This window comes from Clarias gariepinus, chromosome 26, assembly GCF_024256425.1.
Source record: "Clarias gariepinus isolate MV-2021 ecotype Netherlands chromosome 26, CGAR_prim_01v2, whole genome shotgun sequence".
In the NCBI taxonomy this organism is placed as follows: domain Eukaryota; kingdom Metazoa; phylum Chordata; class Actinopteri; order Siluriformes; family Clariidae; genus Clarias; species Clarias gariepinus.
In genome coordinates, this window is record NC_071125.1 from 1396919 (window position 1) to 1408527 (window position 11609).

The window sequence follows — 11609 nt, forward strand, 5'->3', positions numbered from 1 at the left end:
AACGTTTGTTGATATGTTGTGCAGTAACATCCTCACGTAACATCAGCCAGTTAATGGACAGTCAGATCATTTCATATAGTATGGTTTTGGTCTTCCATTAGTCCACCACAGAGCTTTGTGTAAGTAACCAGCATTATTTATTACTCTACCACATTGTCTGCTTTATCTGCATCTTCATGTAGCGCTGGTGTATTTCGTCTGAGCTCTTCCTGAGCACATCATTGCGACCCCTAAGCAAAGTATAGATTACTTACATTTACATTTACATTTAGGCATTTGGCAGATGCTCTTATCCAGCCATTGTGCTGTCGAGTTCATCCCCAGGCTGCAGCAGTAGGAACATTGCATCGAGGTCTGCCAAGAACTCCGGCAGCGTGCCTTCACGTCGAGGATCATTACCGGGTCAGGGGTACAGTTGCTCAGTGGTTAAAGCGTTGGCTGCTCTTATCCACTGAGCGTTGACTGCTCTTATCCACTGAGCTACCTAAGTAATAGGGCCAGGGGTAGCTCAGTGGTTAAGGCATTGAACTACGGTTCGGAAGATCCCAGGTTCAAACCCCACAACCAAGAGTTGCCACTGTTGGGCCCTTGAGCAAGGCCCTTAACCCGCAACTGCTCAGATGTGTAATTAGATAAAAAATGTAAGTCGCTCAGGATAAGAGCGTCTGCCAAATGCCTAAATGTAAAAGTAGATATTAGACCGTGTTAGAACCACAGCAAGGTGGAATTCTTAAACTGTATTGATTTGCATCAAAAAGTGTAAAAGTGAAACTTGGCTTTGCTTCTTGTTCTAAACATTCATTACCTCACCAGCCTGTAATCTCTTTTAAACACACAAAAACATTCCTGTGAAAAGACTTTCCTGTCCTAATGTTTTTTTTTTTTTTACCAAAACAAACAAAAACAGCCCCATTAGCAGGAAAAGTTACCACAGTACAAGATTTATCTATGGAGTTGTACATAAAACATAAATAATGCTAATAATTGGGTTAGCTAGCATGTCTCTATTGAGACTTGTTAATTATTTTATACAATCCATAACCAAATATATACAAACAGTATTTATGCAACACAAGTTTTACACACAACTCTAAGTCTGGGAATACTGGATGGCTATTAATTACTAGCTAATGACTTAGGCTAATACTTACAGCTAGATAGCAAGTAGCTAGTCTTTATAGGTCTTTGATACAAATAAGTGGCGCAATGGTGAGAAAAATTTGACAAACTGTGTCAGAAATATCAACATTGCCCTCAAATCTTGTTGAAAACTTTCCTTTTGTAAGATTTTTGGGACTCTTTCACTTCTGTTCTGTTCAATCAAAGCTAGCAAATGATTCACAATATACTGTAGCTAGCTGACACTTAACCAGTAAGTCTTTAAGATTAACAAGTCGCACAGTGACATTAAAAAAATAATTTTAGAAATATTAACATTTTCCTCAAATGTGAGGGTAATTACAGGGTTTTTCCAAGAAAAGTTAGCAAATGACTAAAGTTAGCACTGGAGCTAACTCGAACATAACGTAGCTAGTACTGTAGCTTGGTTTTAGTTTTTCAAACAAACAAGTCACACAGAAAGAGGGAAAATGGGACAATGGGTAATATTAATTAATAGAATTCACTATCGACGCTCTGGACCCTGGGGACGAATTCTCGATATGGTCGAGCTGCGGACCTGCCTCGCCTTTTCAGTTATGGAGATGATGAGCTCTTCCACTGTGAAGACTGTTGTTCATCTCAGGGTCAGACAGATACACCAAAGTTTCCTCAAGTGTCCGTATATTTACATTTGGCAGACGCCCTTATCCAGAGCAACTTACATTTTTTACTTATTAAACAACTGAGACAGCCCACAGTGTGTGAATGAGTGTGTGTTTGTGTGTCCTGCAAAAGATTAGAACCCTGTCCAGGGTGTACCCCGCCTCGTGCCCTGGGTCTGCTGGGATATGAATACTGGATAAAGCGGTATAGAAGATGAGTGAGTGAGGGCCTTGCTCGAGTGCCCAACAGGGACAAGTTGGTAATCAAGGGATTTGAACCTGGGACCTTCCTGGCCAACGCTTTAACCACTGAGCAACTGTACCCCTGACCCGGTAATGATCCTCGACGTGAAGGCACGCTGCCGGAGTTCTTGGCAGACCTCGATGCAATGTTCCTACTGCTGCAGCCTGGGGATGAACTCGACAGCACAATGGCGGATGTTTAAATCACAGGTGAGATGTTCCATATGACACACCATCAATGGCAGCAATGTTGTGTATTGTTCTCTAATGAGATGATGTTTCTATATCTATTTCATTTCATTTTGCACGCTACTGGACATTTCATTTTGCATACTTTTGCACATTTTGCATATTTGTACAGCCATTATTATGTATTTTGTATAGCTATGTTTTTAAAATATTTTTATATGCCATATTTTATATCTTATTCTTTTTCTCTTCAGTTCTTTATTTTATTCCCTAATTTATTTCTATCGATAATTTAGATTTTAAGGTCATGCGCAGTCGTATAAGCATTTCACTGCATATTGTACTGTGTATGACTGTGTGTGCGACAAATAAAATATGAATTTAAATTTGAATTGATCAGCATGCACAAGTTGCCGAATGGTTTCGACATTTTTGGGGCCTGAGCTTGTTGCAGGTCTACCTGATCTTTCATTGCCTTCCTGCAATGTTCTTCCACCCTTGAATCGCGCATGCCACTTAAAACACCTTGAACAACCCATTGCAGCATCGCCAGAAAAAAAAATTCGAATCGTGTTGAAAACGTCTCTAAACTCAGAATTTTACGGTTATAATTTGTTCTAACTGTCCATGATAAAATGGCAGATGTGGTAATACACACGGTCAGAATAGCGGCAGTCGCACAGATCCCTGTGTGTCTTTTGCCACACCGACTTGTAAAGTACTAATGTACATCTCTTGGCGTGTTACACAACTAGTCTCGAAACTTTCTCTTACCACCTCGTATCACTTGGTGTTTTCTATCCAGAAGAGAAATGCTTAGCTGCATGATTTATTTAAAGAAATGTAAAAAGTAGAAGTAGATCAACAGGGTTTTTCCTTACAACACTTTTTTTTTTATGAATAACCCCTCAGCCATCATGACGATTTCCTTACAGCACACTACATAGCAATATGTTCATCATGGAATTAACACTTAAGCACTTTTTTTTTGTTTTCTTATTTTGTTTTGCATTTATTCTTTGTAGGTCACTTCAGGTTACACTATGTAACGCGTGAATCCAGTTAATTCAAGAATGAGGTTTTTGCTGTTTTTGCTTTTGATGTATGCTACTGGATTAAAAGCAAGTCTAAGGAGGTGTACATTTCACTCTGAGGTCCTTCTAATAGTGAACGAATGTCTCCACCTGCCCTGAGCTTGTGTACATGGTGGATATTGGCACACTACGTTGAGATATTTAAAGAGCTTATATCAGTATGTTATTATTATAAGCGTTCTTCCTCTTGTATTATCGAGTGATGATCAGGGATATGACATTTAGGAATCTCATTCATGTGACTAAGTAGATTTCCTTACGAGTTGGACTGTGTAAGGTTTACTTTCTGTTCCAGTAATTTAACTTTACTTTTTTCCTGTTCTAATTTCTGTTTATTATTTTCTTTTTCTTTTTTATTAGAAAAGGTTTCACCCGAATTAATATCAAATCACTCAGAGTGAGAGTTTCCAGGGTGGAATTTGTCATCACGGTCTAATAATAGGGGTGCTGTGGTTGTCGATGTGGTGGACAGCACCCTGATATTCTGTAGCATTACATTCATAACACCACTGACTCCACTGGCGTCAAGACCATGAAACCTTCATCATTCTCATGTCATGTTGGCCATTCATGAATTCAGCGTCTAAACCAAAGGAAGTTTCAGTTTCATGCTAACTATTGTAGGTAGCCGAATCTTATACGGAGGTTTTCTCTCTCTCTCTCTCTCTCTCTCTCTCTGCTCATTGAACTTGAATCACCCTTATGTTAACTGGTTCCATCCAACCATTTACAAATCCTTTTATTCAAACACAATAGTTAAAGAAAATAATTTTACAACCTAATCTATCCACACTGGCAGCATATGTGTAATGAACAAAACTATTTTACATGATTTAAAGTTGCTGTTGTCTATCTTAGACAAATGGTCCAGTGGTAATGTGCAAATCTTTTAAATGAATGAATCATGTGACTGAACAAATGATTCACATGAATGAAAAAATTCCATCTTGGAAGGTGTAGTACAGCGATACGTGTTTGGGGCACAAACAGTTAAATGGTTTAAATCTTCATGAACTGAGATGAGACTAAAAATACATCTAATAACAACTACTTGTATTATATTTTACTGATTTGGAACAATAAATTGAATTGAATTGTATCACCAATCGACTTGTATCTAACACCAATTAAACTAATCTCGTGTATTTACAGTGTTACAGTGAATTTTTAAGATGCATATAAAACCAGTACCGTAGGCCTGACTGCATTACATATTTATTACAGTTATAATTACTCTAAAGCAAAACCAAGTCCATGCTAATTGCAGCTCGAATAATGACATTGTTTACAGATTTATGTATTGTCTGCTTCCAGTGTGAGTTTCACCTTGAATACAAGTCCCACTGTGCCGAAAGGGCCTTGTGCGTCTGTCTCAGGCTACAGGAAGTGCATAAAAAAGTGTGGACAAACACAGGAAACAGGACATGATGTTGTGTCATGGTGCCTATTTTCCCTCCTCTCTCTCTATTTCACACACAACTATGACAGTCATGCACTTTTTTTTTTCCTTTTAGTGCTGATTGTGTTTTAAACATCACACACATGGCTATTTACAGATCCTGTCTTCATCCATCTCTCCATGAATCCATTCCCTTTGTCTTGCTTCCTGTTTCTTAAGGCTGCTTTCCTCTGTTCTCACACTGAACTTTTCCCTAGTTTTTCCAGCTCGCTCGTTCGCTCGCTCGGGGAATCTGAGTAATGGTCCTGATCCAGGTTTCGCGATCACATTCTTTAATATTTAATCACTGATTTGCATTAGGAAAATTCGAGTGGCCTCGGTTTGAGAAGCGCAGATGCAACATGGTGCTTTCAGCTTGATAGAAATCACCTCTTTCCATCAAACTAGCGTCTTCCTTTGAATGATTTCTATCATCCTGTTACATGAATCTTGAACAACAACAAGAGCTCTTTAAGGGCTTTACAATGAAAATAAACATGTAGGAAAACCAAAAGACTTTGGAAGTTAATAAAGCCTAGGAAATTTATGTTTTTCATGTTGGGGGATAGTTTTATTATCTAATTAGGCTATGAAAAATTAAGTAAGCTCAGACATACTAGATACCTATATATATAATTTATATCCTATAAATTTTAGGAATGTTTACCCATATCGTAGCTTGATTTGCAGGACCCTGCTGGGTTTAGGAAAAACAACTTATCCATTCCTTTCGAATTAAAGTTGCTATGTAATATCACTCACTCACTCATAGTCTGTACCGCTTTATTCTGTATACAGGGTTAAGGGGGACCTGGAGCCTAACCCAGGACACTTAGGGCACAAGGCGGGGTACACACTGGATGGGACGACAATCCATCGTAGGGCACACACACACACACACACACACACACACACACACACACACATACACATGCTCATTCACACTGTTATGTAATATTAGAATTACGTTTATTATTATTATTATTATTATTATTATTATTATCAGTGACCTTAACAGGATCATGTATAAAAATAAATATTTAAAATTGAAAGGTGGCTTGGTAATGTAACAGTTCAAGTGTCACTTTTCTCTCTTTTTACACATTAAATGATCTTAAAATACTATTTTTAAAACCCTTGCTAGTAAAAATAACTAACCCTTTATTTCTGGATTAAATACTACAGATACAGTATTTATCCCTCCATCGCTTGAGTCCAGTTTAAAACGTCTGGAATAACAACCATTACACTAAGAGACAAGCATTTAAATCAGCCTGAACAGTAATAAAGTGCCTTTTGTGCACTTTCCTCTGACATCATTTCAGTTAACCAGAATTGCACATACTAATGGTGACACTCAAGGACACCCTGCAAGCCGATTTGGGTCATAAGCTGACTGTTTTTAGCCAAACCAGGCTAAACATAAGAATGTACATAAGAATAACTTCTTCTACCCTACATGTCTACCCTGGCTTTTTCATTAAAGTCTGAACCGTGTTGCCAGGATCTGGTTTCAGCATGATGACTGTTCAAGTCCCTGACTGTGTCATCTGAGTATGCTGCTTACAAAAGAGCCACTGTATTACACACCGGACCCCATTGCTTTAGACCCATGAGGCAGCGAGTCACGTGACCCGACAGAAGGGAAATGGCTGTGGCTAAGTCTCCGCACCGAGTTAGTGTGACTTCTTTTTTTAGGTTGTAGAATCAAAGTGTTAAATTAGCTCTGATGACGAGAGGTAATGAACCAGACGCTCGACATTGTAAACTGGAACAGACAAATGCTCTTTAGTGATGTGTAACAACATTTAAAGCAACTTGAACCTCTTCGACTGTTCCTTCATTAATGTGTCTGCATATGAAAGCTTATTATTCAGTAATTACGGTGAATTGTTGAGCAACTACAGTAATACGAAGACATTAGCATTTACTAGACATCCTTACTCCAGAGCAAAGTAATACAATATCTTCCTTAATAAATAGGTCGGAGTCTAAGAAATCAATAAATGTATGAATCCTGCTAGGAATTAGCACCACAGTTTTTAATTAATAAACAGAAAACAGTTGCAATTCCAAAAATGAACAGTGTTTAATGCTAAAAGAAATACAATATCTGCATGAACAATGTCTACATCAGCCAAAACACAAACAGCTCCATCCACCACAAAATGGTCCTAAAATCCTAAAAGTCATCTTGACTGCACTGAATTCGTAACAGACATGACAGAATGCACATGAACTTTCCACTATTGTAACATTTATTGCTTTAAAGTTCACAGCGTTTCTCAATATTGCAGAGACGTACAGTATAGAAATGTGTTTATATAAAAAAGGTATGACTAATTACAGTCATGTGGAGCATTTTTTTGTGATGAACCAGCACATCCGAGGTAAATGTTGACATTTCTGACAAATGTACTGTATATCATTTTTATTATTACCAAGCCTTTATTTTCTTAAGTCTTAAATACAAGTTACAATGGCGATAAGGGCTAGCTAACATTTATTTTTTGCTAGTTTATGACCTCTATTTAAAATCTGCAGTCACTTGGCAACATGTAGAACATACAGTGACTATACTCCAATTATAAAAACATGGGAAATTATTTTAATTTTAGGGATTTTATCATTTTTCCGTATGCAAAAGAAACAGCATAGCCTCGCCTCTTGCAAAAAGAGTTCCTCGTTGGAATACACCAAAAATATTTAAACGTTGTGACTAATCTTTGTCCTACAGTAGGTACGTAGTTGATTAACAAGTAAAAAGGATGAAAATCTTAGAATTTCTGCTAGTGTTAATATAACAAATCTTATGTCCTGTATTATACAGTAGTTCGTATTTTTGGTTTATCATATAATTCCTAAGCTTGACTGAGAACTCGGCAGCTGGGTTATGAGCAGGAGGACCAGCTAGCTTGCCTAAAACTGATAAGATCCATACGGCCGCATTGATACAGACAGAGAACGGAAAAGGCAACAAACAACAAATGAGGAAAAAAAGCTTATTTTGTGTAGCCGTACGCTCACAACATGAACTTCCTGTCATGTTTTTAACACAACGCAGTGGAAGCTAACATGGGCTGGATCGTGTTTTATGCGGTTCTTGGAAAGTATTGTGCGTTATTGTGCACATTTTGAAAGAGGCCGGCTCCCTGAGGCTTTCTCAAAGCCAGCAACTACACCTGAGATTAAAGGTGCAGTTGGTAACTTTGAAAAGTTTTTGGAGACCTGTAATACTTATTTTTTTTTTTTTTAAATAATGCAATTTGGGGTTTTATGCCATGGTATTGTAAAAACGCTCATTTTAACCTGGTTCAGGTTTTTAACCTTATTTTGGATGTGGCTTGGTTGTGTGCGCTAGTAAGCATTATGACTTAAATCTAAGGAAATTTTGAAAGCTCTCAAAAACAACTTATACTGTAGGTAGTTTGAAAATACAGGAGTGTAGTCTTGGTATTATGAAATGACCTTTGACTCACAATCACAATTGCACATTGGATGCTTGGCTGCTCTTTCATTTTTACGTTTCTGTTTTGCATTTTGCTGACCCTGAAATTAGTTCCGCCAAGTCTGAACACAGTTGCTTAGCTCAGCTCATTTTCCATTCGAAGCAAGCTAAAAAGGCCTACGTAAAATCAACAGATGGGATAAGGTCATTTCCCCAAAGTCCTGAATCAGCTTTGAAAGCAGCAAGGGGGAATGAAAGTTACAAATCGCTGCTTTAATTGGGATCAGGTTACTGCTGAGTGACTAATGATAAAGATGATGATGACAACATTTCAGGCTCACCTGAGAGGAGCTTTGTTCTCTGGCCTCTGTCTCCTTCGCCCACTGACCAGGAGGACCGCTGGCGTCTGGTGGAAGGGGACGGTAGCCGATGAGGGGAACGTCTTTCGACCCCATCTCGGGTAGCTCCACCCCAACTGTCCTCATATTCCGGTGGAGCATAGTGGTAGCGGCTGTGTCCACAGAAACACACACACACACACACACACATGTTGGTTTAGTAAGGAGAGCTCAGACCATGCGTGATAAGCCAACGGGGCTTAATGGATCATTTGTTTACATGATTTACATTTCCCTCCGGCAGGCAGCAAGCTTACAATTTGAATTCCGACCCCTCCTTGCTTTTCCCAATTTCCTTCTCTGGTGTTTTGATTACAGTGCAGATAGGGACCGTTGGGGAAGATAAGGATGCACAGACCGACCTCTCGCTTGTACATTTCTATGTGTGACAGCCAGTGATAAATACTGAACTAACGTACAGCGACCTGTAAGCACAGTTAGTAAAGCAGATTTGGTCTTTTTTTTTAACCACATACACACATCTGTTCTTCACATCTTCCTGTTGTACTGTATGCATGACTTGGCAGCACGGCCGGTATCCTAAGTTATTGAAGGTCACACCCCAAATGAATGTAATGTCCTCTTTGCAGGCTCACAGAGGTTCCTGCTGAGTTCATGCACACGGGAAGTTACAGTATGCAAACTGTACAGCATACTGTAACGCTCTTATGGCAAGAAACTGTGTCCGACACAGAGCGGGTCTGTTCACAAAGACGTGAAAAGATCAAAGCAGGGGAAATTACAATCACACACACAAAAAAATCAATAAATCAATAAATGATGTACACCAAAGCGATCTCTTTGTTCCAACTTGATGTCTATAAAAAATGAAGTCCAAGCATAAATGTATATAAAGATATGAGATATGAAATACCTGCTAGAGTGGCAGCACTGAGTCCATCTGGTGTGTTATTCTGTAGTGAAGTCAGTGACTCTGAGCCTCCATATCTCCCTGCTCCTGATCAGCTGTCAGTGTGTTATCGTCTGACTGCAGCGGGGAAGTGAACGTCGTGTTGAACAGAGTACACACACACACACACACACACACACACCCTCTGGCTGCCATAGTGACGGGGCACTTCCGCTCTGCTGCGCTCTTGGCAACCAGCCGGCGAATGAGCAGCTGCGGCGCGCGCGCGCTCACTCACTCAACTCGATACTTTGTAGCGAATCGAAACGTTCGAATCGATTCCCCGAGAGCCGTTATTAACGAACGATTCGCGCGCATTAGTTTAATCAGTAGCGTTTTCCTTTAAATAAATAATTTAAAAAATAACTTTGATGTTGCTTTGAACTGTTCGCGGTATGAGCACCCAGTCTAAACTATCACGGTTTCATGATATCATGGTTATAATCGACTGGTTAAGGAAATACTCGAGTAATATAAATATTTATTTCACCTATTTAAAAAAAAACATACAGTAAATGTATCATTATTATAATTACTGCCAAAACATGGCACGGACCTAAAAAGTGTCTCACCCACGTGTAAAGGTGTAAATGTTTTAATGGGATTATATAACACCATTTTTCAGAATATTTGATGCTTCTTATCTCCTGATCCATGTGTCATCTTTTTTATACACTGTATATGCATGCACATTTATATTTTTATCAGATAAAAAAAAAAACACATTTGCTAAATACAGTTTCATGCTCTTTTACGTCTGTAACTTTTCCGTACGTCCACAAATTGAAAAGACCTGAATAGTGTATTATTCAAAAATGCTAAATTGGTAAAATATTGCAACATGAATTTGACACGGTTACGGACACTACAGATTGTTTGGGGGAAAAAATCTTTAATTTTGCATGAACTGCTTTAAATTAAGCAACAATTTTTACAGGTCATTTGTTTCTAGACGCCTACACTAATTTTACTATCAATACTCATAAATAAATATAAATATTTTGAATTTGAAATTATTTTTGTTATTGTTACGAATACATTTTAAACAACTGTAAAATGTGTATAAATTATGCCACAATCTAAACAGATTTCTGCAATTACTACCTCAGCATACAGTCCACCCAGGTGTTTACACTGTCATTGTAATCTAGTCATTATGACTCTATTTACTGAATTGATTATACTGACTAATTCATTTAAGCAAATCAAAACCTTTAATTCATTCTCACAGGCGAATTGATCCTTCTGACTCAAGAGTGGCTTAAATTGAAAGACTCATTTTCAAATGACCCACTTTTTATTGTATGGGGAAATTTTGCTCGATTAAACCGCGAGTTTAAAGTTAGTCAGCATGTAAATATTACATGTCTGTGTTGAAAGTGTTTCTGTTGGCGGTTACGATTTACTTTATTTACCTGAATATACACTTTTAAAGCTACACTTATAGCGTACACTGTATAGTCTATAGTGTACCTACAGTATGTTTTTTGTATTCATCTTAATCCCTAAACTATGTAATAATTGAAATCCAGACAAGATGACATTTTAAAGCCCACAATTTTAATTCATTTCTAACTGCTCGTGCCTTCTCAGTGCATTCTTCACATACAGTATACTGTACATCAACACAATCATTCAATCATACAGTTTATACATTTTTTGTTTCAAAATCCACACATTCTCATTACAGCATTAAAAGAGATTTTGTTTTGCTTCACTGAAGGTATGAGTATAAACTTAGCGAGTCTGACTCACCTCAATCCAGGCTGAAAAGCAAAATGTGTCAATCCTTCATTGTACTGCACGTAGGATTAGCACATAGTGTCTATACCCCAAAGAAAGCCTTTTTAAATCTGTTTTTAAAGTATTCAAATTAAGAAATGGTTGAAATAAGTTAAGGAAACTCCAGACTTGCTGGAAGGTTTACTTGCTGATCTGGTCTGAAATGCTTCATACTCATGACCAATACATTTCAATGACTTCATGACAGGCCGGTTTACCAGCATTATATGAAAGCATGCAAGCCCTGCCTGCTATTGTAATTCTAATATCATACTTGTTATAGGGTGTCAGTTAGCTGTCACAGGGCAACTCGCCCATCCAAGGTTACCAAAATCCCTAATGAA

General features: G+C 38.1%; 1 protein-coding gene across 4 annotated transcripts in view; it reads right to left on the reverse strand.

Annotated features, from left to right (window-relative positions):
• Window positions 1–11257, reverse strand: part of rgl2 (ral guanine nucleotide dissociation stimulator-like 2) — a 32976-nt gene extending 21719 nt beyond the window's left edge. For 2 of the 4 annotated variants that reach the window (XM_053487677.1, XM_053487675.1), the window contains exons 1-2: window positions 9448–9611; window positions 8517–8686 (exon numbers count right to left, since the gene is read on the reverse strand). In XM_053487677.1, coding sequence (XP_053343652.1) covers window positions 8517–8675 — 159 coding nt within the window. In that variant the 5' untranslated portion in view covers window positions 8676–8686; window positions 9448–9611. Of the gene's footprint in view, window positions 1–8516; window positions 8687–9447; window positions 9613–11238 lie in introns of those variants that run through there. The other 2 variants (XM_053487676.1, XM_053487678.1) reach the window with 2 other exon arrangements.
• Window positions 11258–11609: the final 352 nt, after the last annotated feature.